At 34.2% G+C, this 23,464-nt stretch overlaps 3 protein-coding genes, 1 long non-coding RNA gene and 1 pseudogene across 6 annotated transcripts; all 5 read left to right on the plus strand.

Moving 5' to 3' along the window:
* Positions 1-2,892: 2,892 nt before the first annotated feature.
* LOC106932950 (uncharacterized) lies at positions 2,893-6,014 on the plus strand. The gene is made up of 6 exons (XM_015011922.2): positions 2,893-2,938; positions 3,064-3,396; positions 4,744-5,109; positions 5,197-5,322; positions 5,393-5,445; positions 5,564-6,014. Exons 1-6 carry the CDS (start codon positions 2,896-2,898, stop codon positions 5,696-5,698), a joined length of 1,056 nt encoding a protein of 351 aa, XP_014867408.2. The 5' UTR covers positions 2,893-2,895; the 3' UTR covers positions 5,699-6,014.
* Positions 6,015-8,476: 2,462 nt separating this feature from the next.
* On the plus strand, positions 8,477-12,286 carry LOC106908792 (uncharacterized; annotated as a pseudogene). The gene is made up of 6 exons (XR_015764468.1): positions 8,477-8,847; positions 8,978-9,304; positions 9,877-10,257; positions 10,415-10,543; positions 10,637-10,680; positions 10,797-12,286. The product of XR_015764468.1 is annotated as an uncharacterized LOC106908792 (transcript).
* On the plus strand, positions 12,201-14,867 carry LOC148156936 (uncharacterized). The gene is made up of 5 exons (XM_088009710.1): positions 12,201-12,243; positions 12,356-12,682; positions 13,018-13,684; positions 13,771-13,808; positions 13,923-14,867. The coding sequence occupies exons 1-3, from the start codon at positions 12,201-12,203 to the stop codon at positions 13,389-13,391; spliced, it is 744 nt and encodes a 247-aa protein (XP_087865836.1). The 3' UTR covers positions 13,392-13,684; positions 13,771-13,808; positions 13,923-14,867.
* A 937-nt stretch (positions 14,868-15,804) lies between these two features.
* Positions 15,805-17,880, plus strand: LOC148156937 (uncharacterized). Its single transcript, XR_015764471.1, has 3 exons — positions 15,805-16,413; positions 16,674-16,717; positions 16,806-17,880. It is a non-coding gene; the product is annotated as an uncharacterized LOC148156937 (long non-coding RNA).
* A 2,277-nt stretch (positions 17,881-20,157) lies between these two features.
* On the plus strand, positions 20,158-23,197 carry LOC106932951 (uncharacterized). Of its 2 annotated transcripts, none has more exons than XM_088009469.1 (6): positions 20,158-20,204; positions 20,345-20,671; positions 21,964-22,335; positions 22,458-22,586; positions 22,699-22,748; positions 22,851-23,197. In XM_088009469.1, exons 1-6 carry the CDS (start codon positions 20,162-20,164, stop codon positions 22,974-22,976), a joined length of 1,047 nt encoding a protein of 348 aa, XP_087865595.1. In that variant the 5' UTR covers positions 20,158-20,161; the 3' UTR covers positions 22,977-23,197. The 2 variants fall into 2 exon arrangements, with proteins under 2 accessions (XP_087865595.1, XP_087865596.1); XM_088009470.1 differs by having other exon boundaries at positions 22,564-22,586.
* Positions 23,198-23,464: the final 267 nt, after the last annotated feature.

Raw genomic sequence — 23,464 nt, forward strand, 5'->3', positions numbered from 1 at the left:
TCATGATTATAATAAGAGTAACTAATAAGTAATGGTTATTATAAAATTATAAATGAATGCTAAATCAGAGAAATTAAAAAGTTATAAATATGATTTTGACATTGAACTTGAAATGTGTAAAATGTGTAACTGTAACTAAAGGTCACTGATGTTGTGTTGGAGGTAGATGGTAGGTGAAAAGTCAGGGGAAAAGAGGAACCGAAAGGGGAGCAGAGGTGACCAAGACATTAGGTCATCAGAACAGACATCATGTCTCCAAGATGGTGATGGATATTAGATCATCTGTCCAAGCAGTCAGTACGGAGGAAACAGGTGCAGAATTCAGACAGGGAACTGAAAGTGCAGCTCAGGAGAAATAAAGTTCATCTGTAGTCTGAGGCTAACCAAAGAACAGTTAACGTCAAGGAAAAACGCACGTGAGAAAAGAAAGTGTGTGGCTGCTTATAAGAATAAAAAGACACCAGATAGAAGGTTCGGGGTTCTTTGTTCCGCAGCGTTCGAGTCGAGCACACATGGAGATGCAGAATCAACGGAGGGCTGCGTGATGACACCCCGGGACGACTGCTCGCTGCACATGAAAGGGACAAGATCCGTTTACCCACAACCCGGGATTCTGATTCGACTGCAGCCCTGCACTCAACCCAAAGAATTACAACGATGCTGCAGTGGACATGGGGAATAGACAAAGATCTTTTGTGGATTAAGAACTGAGTTCGTTGAGGATTCTCACCAGTCCAACTTTGGATTTATTCTGAAAGGATCCTGCCAGGATGAAGACAGGACTCCATCCATGGACGTTAAAGTTTTCTGCTGCCAAGATCGTCTCTGCATCTGGGTTTGAGTAATACTGCCTCCCCCAAAGCCTCTATTTAGATTAGGACACAGTGTAGGGTTAGAAGTAGGAGTAATTTCTGATAATTCTTACAAGTTTCAATTTCTTAATTTTTATTGAAATGCTGTATGTCTTTTCCCTTGCTAAAGCTTGCTAATAAAATACTAAAGTCTAATTTGATGTTGTGGACAATTAAATTAATTGAGTCATTTAAGATTTAATTCTTCTGGTCAATGTAAAATCAGTGTTTGTGGTCCTAAGTATAATAGGTGGCTTCGTACGTTCTTTAGTTCAGATAAATAATGTCCCTGTGACTTATTGCTAGTCGCTAAAATTATCTAAGCCGGAAACAAGTGCACGTTAATAATTAGGGAAAGAACTACCGTTAACAGATGTGGTTCATGGGTTCGGACACCGGCAGGGCTACTCCGATTGTCTGAATCATGAACTGAAGCGGGTCATAACGTCTGGATGTAGGTAGTTAGAGCTTAGACGAATCTTTCCTGCGCCCAGCTTAAACAAAAGTTCTCTAAATTCTTATCTGCGGTAATACTCTGGAATTAGAGGCTTTTCGGACCCGTGAGACGGAGAGCTGGTCAGTATTCAGTCCGCTGGAGGTTAGGAGGGGTTAGGCGCGTGGCTGAATACTGTGCATTAACAGCACTAATAGTCTTTCTCATCCAACTTCAGTTTCTTGACCTATCAAAATATTTCATGTCATTTTAAGCCCTTTCAATTAAGAATGGGAAGTGTCCAAAGGCACAAATAACTTTTGGCAGTACAGTGTACAATGAAATAATTTTGATCACTTTATAAGTTCAGAAGTGGGGTGACTGGCTGTGTGGGTAGAGTAGTCGGTCTTGCAATCAGAGGTTGTAGGTTCAATTCCAGCTTCCACATGTCGATATGCCTCTTGGCAAGGCACTTAACCCAAAATTGCCTACCAGTGTATAAATGTGTGCATGTTTGTGAGTGCAAATGGGTGAGTGTGACTCCAGTGTAAAGTGCTTTGAGTGGTCAAAATGACTGGAAAAGTGCCATTTAAGTTCAGTCCATTTACCATTCATAAGTTCAAAATCAAAAATCTATGACTAGAACAAAATGTTTGTATTTAGATGGTTTCCATTCTATGTGACTGAGATTGAGCAGTTTCTAGATAAAAAGAGCCAAATTTCCACTTTCATATTTGCAAAGTTGGCAGCGAGAGATTCCCGAAAAGACATGGAAAACTGATCTTTATCATTTCACATGTGAAAGATGATCTTGCAAAGTATTGACTCTAGGTGGTATAAATGCTCACCATAAAGATTAGTAAAAATTACATTTTCCTTTCTTTTCCCTCCACTTTACAAAATATGCTTTTTAATGTTTATCTATGACAATAAATCCCAATATAAACTTGAAAGTCCATGTAAAATCCTCATACTCTCATTTATAGTATTTAATTGTTTTATTCAGGTATTTCAATTTTGAATTTTTTTGCTTGTACCTATATGACTTGCTATTACCTCAGAAGTATTACCAATCACAAATCCTAAAGTACTACTGTAAGACTATTCATAAAATCAACATTTTTATAGAGTCTGCTTCAGTTTTTTTAACAGCATGATACTGAAAGACTCAGCACTTCAGAAATATCAGTATTTACATGGACTCTGTCATAATTAGCAGGGATTTTAAATGAGAAAATCTGGAAAACCTTAACGGCCTAGAATAAAGACAAAAATCTGACCAGGTAATGGCAGTGGGTGAAAACCATCTGATTATAAAAAGCATAAGAGAATCCAACTTCTGACCTTGCACAAGTTCGCTAAACTTGTGTAATGTTTCATGCAACATCTAATTACAGATACAAAAACGTGCTAACTTGTCTATTTGCTTCAAAACTCCTAGGGAATGCCAGTAAGTAGAAATGATTGCAAAGAAAGGGGGCTTCATTGTGCCACCAAGCCCCCTTTGATTGTAAATTCTTTCGTAGCCAATCAGATGCATTTGACAGTCTGAATGACCACACCTCCCTCAGTTTCTTAACCTTTATGTGTCCTTATGAAGACAGTAGCAACATGACTCTGCTATGGCTTGTACTGTTCCTTCTTCATCAAGGATGTAAGTACATTTAAAAACAGAATCTTGTCTTATTGAAGATTTTTTTGTTTTATTTTATCTCTCATCTGTCAGCAGTTTCTTTAAAACTGATCTTTATCATGTAACGTTTCTTTTATCTACTGCAGATACTTTAGTTCCTGTGGTCACAGTCCATCGTGGGGAACCGGTGACTTTGACATGCGAATTGACTGAGAAGTTTGAAACTGTGACCTGGGTTCACTGGTACAAGCAAAGTGCAGGAAATACTCTGATATTAATTGCAATGCTGCGTAAAAGTACAAGTACAATGCCCACCTACGGCCCGGGATTCTCAAAATCAAGATTCAAAATAACATATAATGACAACATGAGCACCTTGATCATTTCGTCAACATTAGAACAAGATGAGGGAATGTACCATTGTGCTTATATGGACTGGACTGAATCTACTTGGACTGGGACCTATTTGTCATTAAAAGGTAAATATCCTTGGTGTTTTTTTCATACCAAAAACTGGCATTCAGTAACATTGGGGAAGTATTATTTGGAATTAAAATATCTGAAGCCCCTCTTAATATTTTATTTGTCCAGTTTGTCCTTCACAATTTAGAGAATAAAAATGGTAAAACAAACTCTTGTTTGTAAAATTGCTTAAATTATTACTCTAAAGGTATAACTTAAGCAAGTAAGACTGAAGAAACTAGCTCAAACACAATTGATACATACATTGTCCAAAAAAAATTCCAGTTTCAATTTATCTTTTAACAGAATGTGTTCCCTTAGTTAATCAAAAAATAATAAAAATAAATCTGATATTCTACAACAGTGAGTTTTCTTATGCAATCTGGAAAACATATATTCCAATGAAAATTCATTAAAAAAAAGACAAGATAATTTGCGGTCAGTTGCGACTTTTGTTGATGATAATCGGTTATGCAGTCTTAACTAAAATATGTTAGCAGAATATTTAAATACTTTAAAAGTTAAATATTCCATTAAAATAGCTTAAATATAAGACTACAAACTTCTGATGATGAAAAACAATTTTATTTGTCGACAATTTCCTCACTGTTAATTTTCTGACATGAAAAGAGTTTTGAAACGACACAGACAGCTACAAATGATTTGTGAAAAGAAAAAAAAAATATTTCTTTGTCTTTATTTTCAGACAACGTAACCATAAAATTAATAAAAAATATTCCCTGAAAACAAAATTGTCTCCTATCAAAAACCCCACAGAGTTAACACCATCGTTGTTCATACCCACGGGAGATTTAGGTTTAAAGTAATATTGTAATTTGACTAATATGTTTATTATCTTTAGAAGTAGTACTGAAATAGAGAATTGAAATCAAATAGAGAATTTGTGTAGCTAAAGATTAGGGTGATTATAAGGAAACTTTCAGCCTCATAGATTTAGAGCTCATCTCCAAATACCAGTGGAAACATGCAAAAAGCTGGTGAGACACAAAACGATGGTTATCTGCAATGGATATAAAGATTTACATATCAATAAAGGCATTAATCATTTCCAACATGCTAGTTTTTTTTATTTTTTTTTTTTATAAAATACAAGAGAAAACTGAATATAAATCTGAAAAGGGACAAACAATTTTGAGCTTAGCTACGAGAGACTTTGGTCTACATGTTAAAATTGTTAAATCCATCTATTAAAAAAAGGACTGAGTTATTTAAAAAAAAAGTCCTCAGTTATTAATAGACAATGGATAAAACAAACACATTTTTAGTATTAGTATTTCGACTTTCAACTAAAATCAAGATGCTAGATCTCTTGTTCACAGCTGTGTTCCTTATTGTCTTCACAGAAAACGCTCAGAAGATTTCGAGCTTCACTGTTGTTCAAGAGCCAACAGTTTCTAATCCCGCCAGTGACGCAGACTTACAGACTCTGCAGTGTTCGGTTCTCTCCGACTCTGTAAATGCAACTTGCTCAGGAGAACCCAGTATGTTCTGGTTCAGAGCCATATCAGATAAATACTACCCAGATTTCATCATCGCTGAGGGAAAAATACCTGAAAACTGTGAAAAGACGTCAAATAGTCAGAAGAAATGTAGTTATAATTTCACTAAGGTTGTCAAATCATCTGAAGGTGCCATTTATTACTGTGCTGTGGCCGCATGTGGACAGATACTATTTGGAAATGGAACAAACCTTGTAAAGAGCAATCAAGGTATTGTGTGTATTGTGCCATTTGTGTTACAACAAAAAAAAACCCTGCTTTTCTGAATCAATGATCTTATCTGTCTTTGTTTTCCAGATAAAAAAACAAGTACAATAAGGATTGTGTTGGTGATTATATTAATCTGCTTGGCCATTTCTGCGACCTTGAATGTTATTTTTATTTGTTACCGAGTTCAAAGATCAGCCTGTGCTCAATATAAGGGTAAGTGTAATTTATTAAGCTAATGTTTTAAAACCACAGTCACATTAATTACCATGTTCTATTTACTCAGAGAGTTCCTCTTCTCAACCAAGACACAATGACTTAAGCCAACCAGGAAATGAGGTAAATAATATTAAACTATAATTATTATTACAGCTGACTTACTGTAACAATGAACAACAGAGCTGGTTGTAACAAAATTGATTGAAATGGATGTATTTTTTTTATCTTTTTTCCACAGAGTGACAAAGGTCAGGATCTGAATTATGCTGCATTACATTTCTCTGAAAGGAAAGAGCCAAGAGGAATGAAGAAAAGAGAACTGAAGACTGAAGAAAGTTTATATTCACAAGTTAAAGGACAGATGTCAAGATGATTGGCTCTAAGTTTATATGGGATACTGACATTGTGATAAAAGACAGTTCAGTGTTTTCAGATTCATTGTAACTGCGAGGAGTGAGAATTTGTAAAAATAATTTTTTGTAAATATTTTTTTAGAGTTTAGTGCTGTACTAAAATCTCATCAGTTTAATGAAATGGCCTCAAATTCTTATGTATTGAAAAATTTCACCTAAATGAGGTTCTTTATGTGTCTGAAATAAAGCAGCTTTTTATGTTTCTCTTCAATTAAAAAATGTGTTTAAAAATATAAAATTCATGAATAAATATTTTGATGAAGTAGTTTCAATTCATGTTGACTGAGCTGCACATTGTTTTGGTGAACACATTTTAGAAGACACCAAATAAAACTAATTGTTAGTGATGGGCTCGTCTTGGTTACAAGGATTTTCAACTTGTAATAGCTACATTGTCTCATCCCCATGTTTATCCAACTCTTCTTCACTGTGGTTCAAAGTGTCCCACTTCTGGCTAAAAACAAGATCACGGAAGACCTTTGGTTATTGATCGGTGAGGGGTTAGAATCACTAGTTGTGTCTCAGGAGCAACTCTCACGCTCAAAGTTGCACAACGTTTCAGACTCTGGGGTCATCCACCATCAACCCCACCCACCTGAGCTGTTACTCAATTGTCATGGAAAACCACCTGAACTGTGCTGACCTCAGTCGAGCTGCGCTGAGCATTTACTAATAGAAAAAGATTATAAAAGGCTTGTAAAAATACATAAGAAGTTCAACGTTTTATCATTTTACAGATCAGATCCCTGGTAAAAAGGTTCAGCACACTAACAGTTCATTACTTACTGGAGTAGTTTATGCTACACAGACTAACATGGCAAGAGAGAGACGTCATATATCAGATAATGGAGGAATAGTTTATCAGTACTGATGTTACCAATCAGAAATGCTAATCCAGTCAGACTACAAGCTGAAAACATAAATACCTGATGAATCTTAATTTCTAGTTTGAATGAAAGCTAGTCAGTGACTTAATCTGAATGGTATTAAGTTGGACATCAGTAATAACTCTTGTGTATATAACATATTATTTAAATCCCATATAATGCCTGGTTGATACAGTAAGATTTTAAAATTGCTGATGAATTTTCAAAACCTGTGAAACCACACGGTAAAATCCCCCCAGATATATCAAGTTTGGTTATACAGTGTGTGGTCTAAAGCTACACAAAGACAGCATACCTCACTTAAATAAACATGAGTGGTGAGGGAGAAAAATGGTGATAATTTGGGGAATATTCTCAGCAGAGGAAAACAATGTCCACCAGACTTTCTGGTGCGTCATGGCAGTTAATTTATCTTCTGTATTTTAGTTTGCCATCTATGTCTCTATTACTTTCTCATTGGCTACACGGGACATTGAACACATTCTTGTTTGTGCTTGGGGAACGCCCCACATGCAAGACAATCCAACAAGCTGAATGTTCCCAATTTGAGGTCGGAGCAGTCCCTACATGGGGGATTTATGTAAAATCAATTTTCTTTCATCAAGAACAGAATCATAATATTCATTCTGATGAAGTTTGTTTCCCATATTTAGAGGAAATCCCAACCTATATGCAGAAATTTTGTCCTGAATGTTATGCTTTCATTAGATGCAAGTGGACAATTATCATAATTAACAGAGATAAATACTTTATAACAGCTGTATGTGTTTCACTTACTGGAGTTATTGAAAAAATGTACTTAAGGATTATTCAAATTAATTGAATCTAATTTTATCCAGTTGTTTTCTTTTAAATGAAATTTATTATGAAATGAAAGTCTAAGAGCAGACCTAAGCTTTTGATGACAGAAAGATACGATGTTGGTTTCAAACTGAAGGGTACACTGATTTCTTCTGATGATTTCCACAGGGTACTCTAAAGAATAGAAAGAAATAGAAATGTCCTTCATTGTACCATAATGGGGAATTTTCAGTACAACAGCAGCAACAGTGAAGCAAAGCAAGGAGGTGCAGACAAAGATACAAATAAGCAATATATAAAAACAGAATAAAGAATACAAATAGTGTACTGTAAGGGCAACATTTCAAAATAAGTACTGTGTCGTTGTAAAAAAAAGTGTACAGTAAGTTATGTTTTAAGGTCAGTCTACTGTATATATATTTTTGCCGTAATCGACACTAAAACACTTTAACAACGATGCCATTTTGTCCAGCCTTGCTCATTTAACCAGAGAAGGCCATACATTTCATGTGGAAATAAAACAAAAAACAGCACACTTTTACAACCCCATATTTACTCCAGCATCTGTATTACAAGAGTAGCGTTCATATATTGTTTACTGCCTGTAACAATTCAAACTATTTGCCATCAGACTGTTCTGAAAGAAACTTTGTCTATTTTTCCATCACATCCTATTTGATTAAACTTGGCACATCGGACTAATTATTACAGATTCCCTATTCTAATCATGATTCTGTAATAACTGTAGATTCTGTATATATGCAGTGAATGTTGAAACTCAAAGACGAAAACCTTTGACCCACTGGTGGCGCTGTAAGAAAAGCTACTGGACGGACACAGTCTTATACTCAGCACCGTGTCTGTGATCTACATTTCTGTGTTTTGATAAACAAAAAATATTGATGTTTATATAAAACCACTTTGGAAAACGTAATTAAAGAACATTTAAGAGAAAAAGAGAATATACTTCTCACATAGGGTTTGTAGCAGGAAATAGCCTTTTGTTGCATACTTTACAAAAACCATTCAGGTGCATTTCACAGTGTAGATTGTGACACCTTTTTTGTAAAAACGGTGACAAAATGTTTCTGACAAATCTGATTTGCTCTAATGGCAGTGGTCTGACCACCACCTCCCTACCCTCAGTAGGTATATTTAGTGTTAACCAAATAACAAGCAACAGTTCAGAAAGAAAAGAAAAAAAATCGCTGGGTATTTAGGTGATCAAATAATGGTAGGAAAAAAAAGCAGAAGCTCATAGTGACAGGAAATGCTCTTTGATGGTGTATTCGGCAATAGCCAATCAGACACATTTGACAAGATCGCCACACCTTTGTGTTTTACTGAAGGGTCTACTGTCTGAACGAACACAGTCATCATGACTCTGTTGTGGCTCACATTGTTGCTTTTTCATGAAGGACGTAGGTATTCTTCACATGATTTGAGAGAGAATATTTTCTGATTTAAGTGTCTTAAATATGCATTTAGGTTCTGTTCAGTCTAACATTTAATGCTGTCATTTTTTTGTTTTACATGTTTTTTCCCATATAGATACTCTGGTTCCAGTGGTCACCGTTGAACTGGGTCAGTCTGTGACTTTGACTTGTGATTTTGCCATGAAATATCAGAGCAACACTTGGCTTTACTGGTACAAGCAGAGTGCTGGAGATATTCTGACTTTAATTGCGATGCTGCAGAAAAGTATAAACCCCAACTATGGACCAGAAATCTCTGCTTCAAAATTCAATGTAACATCAAATGAGCATAGCAGCAGTCTTATAATTTTCACAACAGTTCATGAAGATGAGGGGATGTATCACTGCGCTCAAATGGACAGAGTTAAATCTATATGGAGTGGGACTTATATATCAGTAAAAGGTAAATCAGTCATTTTTATCTTCCAGCATTTTTAATATTTTTCAGTTCACAAATTGACTAGCGGGTATCATTATCTGAAATCCAATTAGATGTAATTATGTTACTGAAAAATATATCTTCAATAAAAGAAAAAAAAAGTATGACTCAGGGGGATAAGTGAACCAAGTTTTTAGTGGGTAATGTTTTGATACCAGCATAAAATGATAAATTGTAATGTTTTTTGTGCTTTTAATATAAACTTAAAAAGTTTTTTTTCAATTTTACATTAAATAAATACAGACTGAAAGTCAAAATTAATTGATTTCTTTGAACTGTAGAACTTAAACTAGGGAAAATGTTTAACCTGACCTTTTTGTACCACACATCTGTCTATAGAAAACACATTTGGGAAATAAGTGTCTCATATTTGATATTATTTGTATTTTTGTCATAATGGATGTTTTTTTTTAATCCTTCTACCGTCAATATTAAAGTATTTGCTAATTTTATTCCCAAAAAAATTCTATTACTCTAGTTTTAATATTTCAGTTTGTTTCAACACTTCACTAACAAATAATATGATTATTTCACAGGAATGCCTAAAAGGACATCAAACTACACTGTGTTTTCTCAGATAACGAGTATTGTTCAGCAGACAACGGTCTCTGGTCCCACCGAGCCAACAGGCTCAGAGACTCTGCAGTGTTCGGTCCTCTCTGACTCTAACATCACAACCTGTTCAGGAGAACCCAGTGTGTTCTGGTTCAGATCCAGATCAGAAAAGTCTTTTCCCGACATGATTTACACCGATGGAAAAAAATCAAACAACTGTGACAAAATATCTGACTCACAGAAGAGATGTTTTTATAACTTCTCTAAGAATATCAGGTCCTCTGATGCCGGGACTTACTACTGCGCTGTGGCCACATGTGGACAGATAATATTCGGAAATGGAAATAATCTGTAAACTAAAGGTATAATATATAAATTGATTTAATAATGAAATAATTTAAGTGTTTGATAAACTAAAGATGTAGTTTCAACTATCGCATTTTCGGATTAGCTGTAATTTAGCTTAAGTGTAATTGGAGTTTTTCGAATGTATAATCTTTTTGTTTTCTAATCTTCAAGGATTCAGTCTGGGATCAAAAAAGGCCATTATAGTTATTTTCTTCCTGTCTGCTGCCTTAACCATAAGTCTGATTGGTATAGCCGTCCTCTTATGCTCCATCAAAAGAAACAAGTGTGGACATTGTCAAGGTAATTCAAAATACTTTTCTTGTACTTCTCAATAAATAAACTATTATCTCTTTATTTAATCTTTTAATTTATTTAATGTTTTTATTTAAGTAGAAGCTGTTATCCTGGACCAAAACTGTGGCCAGAAAAGGCAACAGGTAAAATATATCATGCCTTTTCTTATCAGATGTTTTGACACATTTTAAAGTAGCAAGTCAGTTTCCTGAATTTTTATTTGCCTTCTCTGTAATTTTTTTTTATTTGATCTTCTTAGGGAAGGGAAGACAGAAGGATGTATTCTGCAGCTGTTTTCACCATGATGAAATCTGACAACACGGCAACAAATAAAACAGCAGAAACACAGATGATGTTTGCTGCGGTAAAAGCCTTCGGGTTTTAAAAAGATACCCTTTGACCTTTGTGTTGATTGATCCAGTTCATTTTTGTTTTGAACTACGTTTTAAATCACAGATTCATTTTATTGGATTCCTTTGATTAAACTGTTAATTGCTTTTACTTAATCTAGGCATTTTTTTTTGTTAACATAGACATTGCTAAAATCAAGCTATTGTTGTGGATACATACATAATGCGGTAATAGATGTAATAAAATAGTGCTTTTGGATTGTTTAATTGTGTTTTATGGATCTGAGTAAAGACATTTGTGCATTTTTATAAACAATGTTATGTTGTCACATTGTGGATATTGTGTTTCTGTTTATTTGATTTCTGTTTTGTTCTCTTCTGGTTTTGGTTTTCAAATTCCTGTCTTTGTTCTGTTGTGTGCACTAGCCCTTTTGTAGTAGCTTTAATCACTGTATGTCTAGTGTAGTGTCGGTTCCTGCATCCAAATCAGCAAGTTTTGTTTTTTGACTAGCATATTAGGTCTTTCTTATTACTCATTACTAATTTCTTATTGTTTGTTGTTCTCATCAGCTTTCTTTAGATTATTGTCACATCATTTATTGTCTTTGATATCCTCTCCTCTCCTGTTCCCTGATAATCCTGCCAATCTCCCCAATGCTTTATTAAAATTTAATTTTAATTACATTTAGCTGATTTAATGTTTATTTGTATTTAACCTTCTTCGGCCACATCACACCGTTAGCATTTAATAATTCAACAATAATGGTTAAACAGTAGTATGATGAAAAAAGATTGTAGAAATTACATTTGAAAATCAAGATATATCTGTATGCATTTTAGTTTAAAGCTACTTCTTGCAGAAGACAGTAAAAAAAATGGTTGTTTCCAGAGACCCTCGGAACAAATACTTACCCTCTATGAAACTAAAAGGTTTCAGGTTAAAAAATATTCATCTTGATTTTAACTTTTCCACATTTTTGTCATGCTAAACTCAAAATTTTTATGTGCTTTATTTGGATTTTATGTGATTTATGTGTTCACCAGCATATAAAGCAACTTCAAGATGATTCTATCAACCAGGAATAGCATCTGCTCTGCAATTTTTGTATAATTTTATAGTATTAGAGCCAACATGCCAACTTAACTAGAGCGTTTTAAAAACATATATGTCCCACTGAAAGGCAGATCATTGTGGCAGGACGTCCTCTTTCAATGTATATTTTGAAATAGCCAATCAGATTAAATCTACATCTACAAAACCGCATCTCCTCCTGTTGCTACAGCGTGAGGTTTCTTAAGTAGGCCTTGGCAACATGATTCTGTTATGGGTCTCACTAATTCTGCTTCATCAAGGCTGTAAGTATCGCTTTTTGAAGTAAAATCTTCTCGTTAAACTGTGTACATCATGTTTTTTATTTATTTATTTTTATTAAACCAACTCTTGTTGCACATTTGTAATCTAATACAGATGCTTTGGTTCCAGTGATAAGAGTTCAACTGGGTCAACCTGTGACGGTGACATGTGTTTTAAGCGAGGCGCTTCAGAGCGTCAGTTGGCTTTACTGGTACAAGCAGAGTGCAGGAGATACTCTGAAATTAGTTTCAATGCTGCGTAAAAACACAAACCCCATTTATGGACCAGGATTTTCTGCCTCGAGGTTCAACACAACGTATGACGACAAAGTGAGCAACTTGACAATCTTGAAGGCCTCAACAGAAGATGAAGGAATGTATCACTGTGCTTACCTTAACTGGCTCCAAACTATGTGGAGTGGAGCTTACTTGTCATTAAAAGGTAATTAATGTAAAAAAAAGAGACCTTTTTAAAAATTGAAATGATATTTGTGTATTTTTCAATGTGAAGTTAAGATATGTGACTGAGATGAGTTGAAGTACTCAAATGTTTTGTCTCTCTGAGCACACAAAGATCGTAAGGATGTTACAATCATAGGAGAAACAATTTCTCCTATGGTGTTAATATGTGGATATAAATCTACGTATATAAATTAAGGCATAATTTTATCCAATGTTGATTGCATTTTGGATAATATAAGTTAAAAATATTTAAGTAAATTAGATTTAAACCCAAAAACATGGAAGCAAACACACATTTAATTCTTTTTAACACAGAAACAAGGAGAACATCAAACTACAAAGTTGTTCAGCAGCATGCAGTTTCACATTCTGCTAATCCAGCAGACTCAGTGTCTCTGCAGTGCTCCTTCCTCACTGACTCCGACCAAAAGCCATGTTCAGAGGAACCCAGTATGTTCTGGATTAGAGCTGGATTTGACAAATCTTACCCGGATCTCATCTATACTGATGGAAAAAGGTCAAGTACTTGTGAAAAGAGAGCCGGCATTCAGAAGAGATGCATTTATAACTTCTCAATGAACGCCGGCTTCTCTGATGTTGGGACTTATTACTGTGCTGTCGCCACATGTGGAGAAATATTATTAGGAAATGGAGCTAACCTGAGTATTCAAGGTAAGTGTGCAATTTGATATATTTTCACTGAATCATTTGAGTTTGTGTGAGAACAAGAAATCTACTTCACTTATTTAAATCACTTGTTTACTCTTAGCCAATTTGGATGTAAGATGAGTGTGATGATCATTAATGTTTAATCATTATTCTCTTTCTTGCCGTTTCTACAATAATGCTACAGAATCAGGTCTGTGGCCGTCGGAGGCCATCACTGTCACTTTTGTCCTATCTACCGCTTTAACCATAAGTTTAATAGCCCTCCTTGTCCTCATCTGCTCCCCGAACAAAAACAAATGTGAACATTGTCAAGGTAATAGAAGATACTTATTCTGTACATCTCTAGAAGGAAAGTGTTGCTTCTGGATTAGAATTATTTTTATTTCTTTTGCTGTCCAGCTCCTGCTAAGCTGCAAAAACCTCAGAACAGCCAACAGGTAAAATGTTGACACCGCTTTTCACCAAATGTTTGGACACATTTTGCAAGGTACAAACAAGTTCCCTTCTTCTTTGATTGACCTTATAAGTTGTGTTGTAATGTTTCTACTTAGACATTTGGAGACAGAAGGGTGTACACCGCTGCAGTCTTCACTGTGATGAAAATGGATACTGAAGCTGAAAAATCACCATAAAAAAAGTTTGCTGATGTAAAAGCTTTTGGTCTTTAAAAGATGGCATACAAGCTTTTCTGCTGAATAATCTAAATCCAATTTACGTTTATTTGGAGCAACATTTCAAAACTTTGTGCAGAGTATTAGTTTGAAATATTACATAAGGACAGTAGATTTCGTTACCAAATTTAGACCTTTTTTTTGTTGAACTAGGACATAGCCATCTATCTATTTGGACCTTGTGGGTTGTCTGGTGATCTGTGAAGTGGTGGAATATCCATTGATTGTGACATTATTAAGATATCAGGATACTAATTGGTCAGCAGAAATGTTTAGCTGTATCAGACGTGTGTTACATCCATATAAGATACATAATCTAGATTTTTCCTCGAGAATATTATAATTCAACAAGATAGAATATTCTATTCAAAAGACGACAATGTAATGGTTAATAGATATGTGTTGAAATAATCTAAACATGTACAAACAGAAGTCAATGTCTGGCTGTAATGCTCTTTAAGGTTTGTTGCATGTTACTCAGATTTAAATATGTATAAACATTGTCTTTTTTGTTCTAAATGTGTTAAATACATATCTGTCTTTGACAACTTGTGATGGACACTATACTTACCTATTTTACATTATTTTTCCTTAACCTTCAATTAATTACTGCATAAACGTTACACCAAGTAGAGAACTGCTGGTAATATGCACCAACTATGTGGGGAGGAGAAGAACTTGTAGTTTGGTACTTCTGCAATTTGACAGACTTCTGCACTACTAATATAGGGAATAATCCTCATAGAAGATTAAAAAAAATTGCCCTAGTCAAGAAAAAACTAGAAAGTTTGTCATTTGATAAATGTCAACATTGCCCTATGTATTTTTTACTATTACATACTTTAAGAAAATATTTTACTTTGAAATGTTTGCTTGAATTTCAATAAATATTAATAAAAATAAATAAAAGCAATCACTTGAATTTTATACAGCCATCACATAAATATGGTATACTAAAAAAAATTCTTACTTCTAGTGAGTCGAGCAAATACATGTTTCAATTATTGCTTTAATTACAAAAATACATTTATCATACAAAAATGCTTAATGACTCCAGTCCATAGCTAAATATATTTGAAATACTAGTACAAATACTTATTTGCTTGACAATACAATGCAAAAAAATAGTCGAAAGGTATTTTTCAGTCAGCGGAAATGGGTCATTGCCGTACAGAACTGTGGAGTGTGCATTTTCTGTTTCAGCCAATCACCTTGATTTGAGCTAAAGATTGTTAACCTGAATCTGAGTCAGAAGATGCTGGTTGTGCCAAGAGAAAGGTAACTAGGCACGATGTTCAGAGGACTGACTGCTATTTATTTTCTAAGCACAATGGGTGAGTTCACGTCCTGTATATTCTAAAAGAAGAATAACTGAAATATGTAAAATTTTGTTGTTTCATGTCTGCACTTTAGTGGCACAGTCATTTAAGACAATGGTGGTTGTTCTTTCTTTATTTTAGTTGTGCTTCCAGCCCTAAAGGTTCCTGTGATTGAAGCTGAACTTGGCCAAACTGTGAATTTGACATGCGATACATCAGGTCATGATAATGGGTTGTTTTTCTGGTATAAAATGAATTATGGACATATGGTCCAAACAGTTGTTAGCGGCACTTTTAGTGAATTAAAGCTTGATAAGAACTTTCCAAACCCAAGGTTCCAAGTTGAAAATGTGGGATACATAAATTTGCTCATCATCAGAAATGTCAGCAAAGAGGATGAAGCAACATATTTATGTCAGACAGGAGCAGCATACAACCTGGCATTTGTTAATGGCACAAATTTGATTGTGAATGGTAAGATCTCTTCATTTTTTGGTTTCTTGCTGTTTTGGGTTCATGCCTAATCAAATTACATTATTAAAACATCTGGTTTCTTTGAAGGGGGGTGAATAAGACTGACATGACACTGTCATAAATATGACATAACACCTGTCATGAACATGAATAAGCCTTCATGAATATTTATGACTGTTGTCATAAAGCATCATTCAGTAAATTATCACACTTTTAATAAAAAGTTGACATTATTCAAAATGTCTTTGTTATGACAACTTGACATTAACCAAGAAATCATTACTGATATAAATTTGTTATAAAAGTATTACTGATTGCACTTAAAAAATGAGGTAATGTTATTAAAGGTAAAGTTTAAATTTCAAATCACTCTTCTAGATTTAAGTAAACGTCTAGAATTTACCCGTGATGTTAAAATATTTGTAATATTTTCTTATTTTAATATTTTCTTATTTTAGGACGAGAAGTGCTCCTGTCTGATATTGTGCTCGGAGGACTTTTGGCTTGTTCTGTGCTGGTGAACTTTGTTTTGATTTTCAGCAGAAGTAACGAAAAGAAGTTTAATGAAGATAAAATAGGTTTGTGGGTTTATTGTTTGTACTAATCTGTTTACAATACACAACTTCAACATGTCTCTTGTATGCATCTACATGCTAAAGCGAAAGTAAACAAGTATTCAATGGTATTCTCTTACAAGTGTCTTGAATTACACTTTTGCATTGGTTACTGTTCTGCAAACTAAATATAGACGAGAGACCTATTAATATTTAATGGACTATTAGTTTAATTGTTTACTTAAAAATGTTGGACATTTATTCATTTTTGTTCTATAACCCAGTTGCTGTTGAGCTGCATGAAATCCCTGGTCAGAACAGAGAACAGGTGAAGTTTTAGCACTGCTGTGAAATCATACATGCTGATAAACTTGTATCAAAGCTGCCTAAATTTCCTATCTATTATTTAATTCTAGACAAAAGACAGGAGGCTGTATTCTGCAGTCATCTTCACAGTGATGAAAACGGCAAAAGACAAAAGATGAAGTCTGCAGCAGTAAAACACTTTTGTTCAGCATAACTTTTGCAATGATCAATCTTGTACACAATTCCTTGGAGTTTAACATCATGGAAATGTTCATGTAATGTAACATTTTAGTTAACCTGTCTGACACAGGGGTGTCAGACTCCAGTCCTCAAGGGCCTCTGTCCTGCAACTCTTAGATGTGCCTCTGCTGCACCACACCTGAAAAGAATAATTAGGTCATTAGCAAGGCTGAGGAGAACCGATCTACACAGGGAGGAGGTAATTAAGCCATTTCATTCCACTGTTTTTTACCTGTGGCACATCTAAACACTGCAGGACAGCGGCCCTTGAGGACTGGAGTTTGACACCCCTGTCATTGTGAATGACAACCTGAGACCAACAGGTTAAATGAAGTGGACATTGGATGGATGTTTTCTCTGGTTCCTTGTGTTTTCACTCAGAATAGCTTAATGTTTTCAATGCATGAACAAGATGTTTGAATGTGTGCTGATGTCTCAAATCCAATACGTCAGTAGTTGATTTTGGAGGATTTTTAATTGTTTAAAGTGCTGTAATGTTCTGCACCATGTTTATAATATGTTTGCCATTATTGTGGCTCTTGGAATGAAGTGCCTTGCCAATGGGCCCATCAACACGTGACGGGGAAGCTGGAATCAGACCCACAACCTTTCACATGTACAATGACTACTTTACCCACTGAGACACTTCTGTTTACAAGATTCCTTTGTTCTGAATAGCCCACCAAAACCATCATAATTTCTTTCAGCTGCTGCTTAATTTCTTTGTGATTTGTTCTGTTATGTAAACAACCTATTTACATAGGATGTGTTCAAATTCATGTTTTTTTTAAGATCTACAGACCAAAATCTGTAAACGTCAGCCACAATGAACAATTAGCTAGTGCAGACTTTGCAGACTTCTTTGACTTTGCTTTTTTTTTGTTCTTGCTTTGAAAGATTTGAATAAATATGTTAATTCATCTCATCTGGATTCTTGTAAGCTACTTTTTACCATCACAGCAATGTATTAGTAATGGTAAAAAAAAGAAAAGAAAAAAGAAAATGACTCTTAAGTGGTCGTCTGATAAGGCTACATCTCCTTATTTTTTAGTTCAAATCTAAGTGAAATGTTTAACACATAACACATACAATCCATATTATAGTTTGTGTTATCTTCTCTTTTTGTGGAGACATAATATTTTTACTAGTTATTAAAAAGTTCTAAGTACAAACTTTAACTCATATTTTAAAAAACTTATTGCACACTCATCTACCTGTGTGATGTTCTGTTAATTTTTTAATTATTTTTAAAGGCTTCCTTTTATTCACCACATCCTCACCTACAGGTCATGGGGTGTCTCACTTATGCTTTCACAGAACACTCTGTCTAAAAACCATTGTCAAACTTTCACTGAGTTTCTAAGAACTACATTAGACACTTTCTTTTGAAGTCTCTCCTGTTAAGAAACTGACTACATTGCACAATTTCCTTCTTCGCATTTGCAAACAGATGCACAAGCCACCAGTTGCAGCGTTTTTTTTGGAAAGTGACCCACATACGGAGTTTGTTTTGGTGCAAAACTATTTGTGCCTTGTAACTGTGAACATAGAGTCAGTAAAATGCTGTGAGTTGTAACTGTATCTGAAGATTTTCTTTTAGTAATGGAAAACTTCAGATTCTTATGTACAACTCCACAAATTATTTTAGCCACACATTAAAAAAAAAAAATCTTACATTGACACATATTGACATCTAATTAATCCAAAACAAGTGGTGAAAAAAAAACATATGAAACAAATTACTAAAAGTCTCTTACAGGAATAGTCAGCTGTTTTCTATTTAATGTCATGTCAGCCCTCTAAGAGGTATTCAAACACAACAGACATCACCAAATGAAGGAACAAAAAAAGGAAACAGAAAAAAAGATCTATTGTACAAACAGGAAATGCTCTTCATGCCGTTATTTGATGATAGCTAATCAGAGTCATATGATAGCTGGGATCACCACACCTCCACCTCGAAATAAAGAACCCAGTACTGAAAACTGATTCACAATAACTTTGATGTGGTTCTCACTGTTACCTCATTATCAGATATGCTAGTACATGTATAAATTTAGACAGAATATGTCCAAGGTCAACTATGTGTAACTTGATTCCTCAAAATCTAATATTGTTTATTTTTCTATGCCATTTTTTATTGTTTCACACACTTTTCACTGCCGGATTTTTTTCACCACTGTGCAGATACTTTTGTTTCAGTGACAGTTGAACTTAGTGAACCTGTGACTTTTACTATTACCGATGAGCATTAAAGCACTACATAGCTTTAATAGTACAAGCAGAGTGCAGAAGAAACTGAAATGAATAATGATGCAGGACAGTTTCATAATCCCCCTGCATCAAACAGAATTTTTCTTCAAGATTCATTGTAATAATCATCAATCTCCTCCACTTCATTTACAAGCTTTAGATGAGTGGTGAATGTATTCAATGTTTCTTTTCATTTTTCTTTCACTTTATTTTCTTGCAGTACATATTTACTACTTTTGAAGCAAATGCAGAGTAAAATATTTTTTTTTTCAAAAAACATTTTTGCATAGAAAGTTACACTATTTTTGTCAAAAGATTTCTTTTGTTTTACTTCTCCCTTTATTAGAATTTATAGTCCTATGCACTTACATCAGTTTTAGTCCAATTCATATTCATCTTTGGGTACAATTTCCAGATGCTCATCTGTTCAAATGAATTTATTTAAGTACACCATGGACACACTATGCCAAAGTTTTGATGACAACTGTGTACCACCTTCAAAACAAAAGCAATTAAGCTTTTAAAGATGCTGTTTCAGGTGGTCAGTGTCATTATCTACAGTGAAACGAGTCCTTTGACAACAAAAACTGCTAAATTTAAATGTGGGATTATAGTGTGGTTCAAAGATGCCGCAAAAGCTGGCCTGCTGGTGGCGCTGGCTATGAAGATGTGAGACAAACAAACATTTGCAATTTGCTCCCTGCATCGAAATTTTGCATCATGTTTGCTTATTATCCTGGTTCTGAGTATATGTTATCTTTAGTAAAGAACCATTAATGGTGCATGCAAAACCAACATTCATATGAAATGAAAAATAGATTAAAAAAATGAGAACAAAAGCTCATTGTACATACAGGAAATGCCCTTTGATTGTATATTGTGAGGTAACCAATCAGGCGCATTTGACGGACAGGATCTCCACACCTCCCTTAGTTACTAAAGGATCTTCTTTCTGAATAAAGACAGTGTCACCATGACTCTGTTATGGCTCACATTGTTATTTCTTCATCAAGTATGTAAGTACTATTTACCTGAATTGAGATATTGATTACATGAAAATATTTTCCCTGAAAAACTGGCCTGGACTCTTATCTATATAGTATTGTTATTTTTCATGATTTTTTACTGAATGACTTGTTTTTTCCCCCCAATATAGATACTCTGGTTCCAGTGGTCACCGTTGAACTGGGTCAGTCTGTGACTTTGACTTGTGATTTTGCCATGAAATATCAGAGCAACACGTGGCTTTACTGGTACAAGCAGAGTGCTGGAGATATTCTGACTTTAATTGCGATGATGCAGAAAAGTATAAGCCCCAACTATGGACCAGAAAACTCTGCTTCAAAATTCATTGTAACATCAAATGAGCACAGCAGCAATCTTACAATTTTCACAACAGTTCATGAAGATGAGGGGATGTATCACTGCGCTCAAATGGACAGAGTTAAATCTATATGGAGTGGGACTTATATATCAGTAAAAGGTAAATCAGTCATTTCTATTTTCCTATATTTTTTATATTTTTTAACTCACAAATTGACCAGTGGGTATCATCATCTGAAATCCAACTAGACATTATTACATATCATGTCAGTAACATATAATATTTTTATCTTCCAGTATTTTTAATATTTTTTAATTCATGAATTGACCAGTGTATCATTGCCTGAAATCCAACTAGACACGATTATGTTACTGAAAAATATATAATCTACTATAAAGTAAGGCTCAGGGTGACAAAAGAACCACATTTTTAGTGAGTAATTTGTTTGGAAACAGCATTCAATGTTTAATTTTAATATTTTTGTAAATGTGTTTTATTATCAAGTCATTAAAACATTTATTTCATTTGTATTTCTTACATATGAAATAAATAGACAATTTATTCCATTGTGTGCATCTGTAGTTATTATTGTTCCAAAAAGTACAAAAAATGTAAAACATTTTAGTGTATATTAGATACTGTGCAATATTTTTCACTATGTTGATTATTATCATGGTTAGTAAGTAAACTATTATGTCTAGGGTTATAGTATTCAGATCTTTCTTTGTCTAGTTGGAAAAGTAAAATAAATCATTGCAAACTGTGCAAAACTACAATGTTAAAAAATAAAGTCTCTAATTTATGGTAAAATATCGCCAGGATATTAACACAGATTTTAAAATTCTGGCAACCACAGCTGCCGGTATTTTACAGTAAGTTTGGGATAATTTATTTATTTTTTAACAGTGCACAAACTAACTTTAAATCAACAAAATTATCAAAATGTCAGGAACCAAACAGCACCCTGAAGTTAAATTAAATAATGAAAAAACTGAGCAGAAATATTTTCTTTGAACTGTGGAACTTAAAGTAGTGAAAATGTTTAACCTGACCTTTTTGTTGCATAATCTGTCTATAGAAAATACATATACTGAATAAGAGTCTCATATTTTATCTGCCTGCTACAACAGTGTTGTGACTTAATTTGTTTCAACATTTGACTGTTGTGCTTTTGCCATGACTGACATTTTTAAAATCAATGTGCCATAAAAAACATGTTGAAAGTTTTTGCTAAATTTATTACGAAAAAAAATTGAGTATTAAAATTCTACAATTATAAATTCAACAAATTTCCTGGTTATTTTACAATTTCCAGAAATTGTAGAAATTCTAAAATTTCCCTGAAGGAAAATCCCAAAGGGACTAATAAAGTTATCTACCCATCTTACTCTTGTTTTAATATTTCAGTTTGTTTCAATAGTTCACTAACAAACAATATGATTATTTCACAGGAATGCCTAAAAGGACATCAAACTACACTGTGTTTTCTCAGATAACGAGTATTGTTCAGCAACCAACGGTCTCTGGTCCCACCGAGCCAACAGGCTCAGAGACTCTGCAGTGTTCGGTCCTCTCTGACTCTAACATCACAACCTGTTCAGGAGAACCCAGTGTGTTCTGGTTCAGATCCAGATCAGAAAAGTCTTTTCCCGACATGATTTACACCGATGGAAAAAAGTCAGAAAATTGTAAGAAGAGATCTGACTCTCCGAAGAGATGTTTTTATAACTTCTATAAGAATATCAGCTCCTCTGATGCCGGGACTTACTACTGCGCTGTGGCCACATGTGGACAGATATTATTTGGAAATGAAATTAAAAACGGTATGACTTACATCATTTGAGATATCATTCAAAATTTCCTAAATCATCACAAATAAGTAACTGTTCTCTGAAGCAACATATTCTTGATGGAGAAAATTACATGCTTTGTCTTTGTTTTCTAGGTAAAACAAATGAAAACAACATGACGGTGGTCACAATAGCTGCAATAATCTGTTTGGTCATTTCTGTAATTTTTAACATTTTTTTCATTTGCTTTCAAACACAAAGATCAGCATGTCATCGATTTAAAGGTTTGCTTCAGTGACTAAATTATACATTTCAAACATATGTTATGACAGAAAAAAGTAGAATCACGTAAAATAAAACAAAATCTAAAACTGAGTGTTGCATCCATGTTTACAGAAAGCTCTTCTTCAGAGAAAAGAAGCAACTTTAGCCAAATAGGAAATGATGTAAGTAAAAACCTTAATTGCCTAATTTGTTCTTTTTAATACTAAACAATACATCTCAACATTACTAAATAACTTTGATTGAAAATGTGTTTTTCCAAATAGACTGAAGCTGGACCTGATCTGAACTACGCTGCGTTACATTTCTCTGAAGGGAGAACATCAAGAGGAAAGAAGAAGAAGAGAGAGTTGATGACTGAAGAAAGTGTGTATTCACAGGTTAAAGGATGAGCTTGAATATCTGTGTCAGCCTGTAAAGAAAACCGCTTGTGAGATGCAAATGCATGTTAGTGACATAGAAATAAAAGTTGTGAATTCAAGCAGACAACTGAATGAAAGATATAATGAAAAAATTGTGCAGCTTCAACACTTTGTCAAGTTTGTCTACATAAAAAGTAAACAAGATGGCTTGCATTTTCCTTATGAGTGGAAAATAAAAACAGCACTATGAATCTTTTTGACTTCTCTAAATTTATGCAACAGATTTCTTAACTTTTGAACACTGGGTGTGTATAACAGTAATGAACAATGTCAGACCTCTGACTCCCTCCTCCCTGCAATAAAACCTAATTAATACATATGTTTCATTTTAAACTTTCTTCTTAATTTTTCTAAAATAACAAAATACATCTGTTACTCTTAGTTCACATCATATCTGCATGATGCATTTTATTGCTCAATCACATTATTGTGATGTCATTGAACATACATTCCTTTTT

The sequence above is a fragment of the Poecilia mexicana genome, unplaced genomic scaffold (assembly GCF_051168715.1).
Source record: "Poecilia mexicana isolate PSO_F unplaced genomic scaffold, ASM5116871v1 scaffold_10, whole genome shotgun sequence".
Classification (NCBI taxonomy): domain Eukaryota; kingdom Metazoa; phylum Chordata; class Actinopteri; order Cyprinodontiformes; family Poeciliidae; genus Poecilia; species Poecilia mexicana.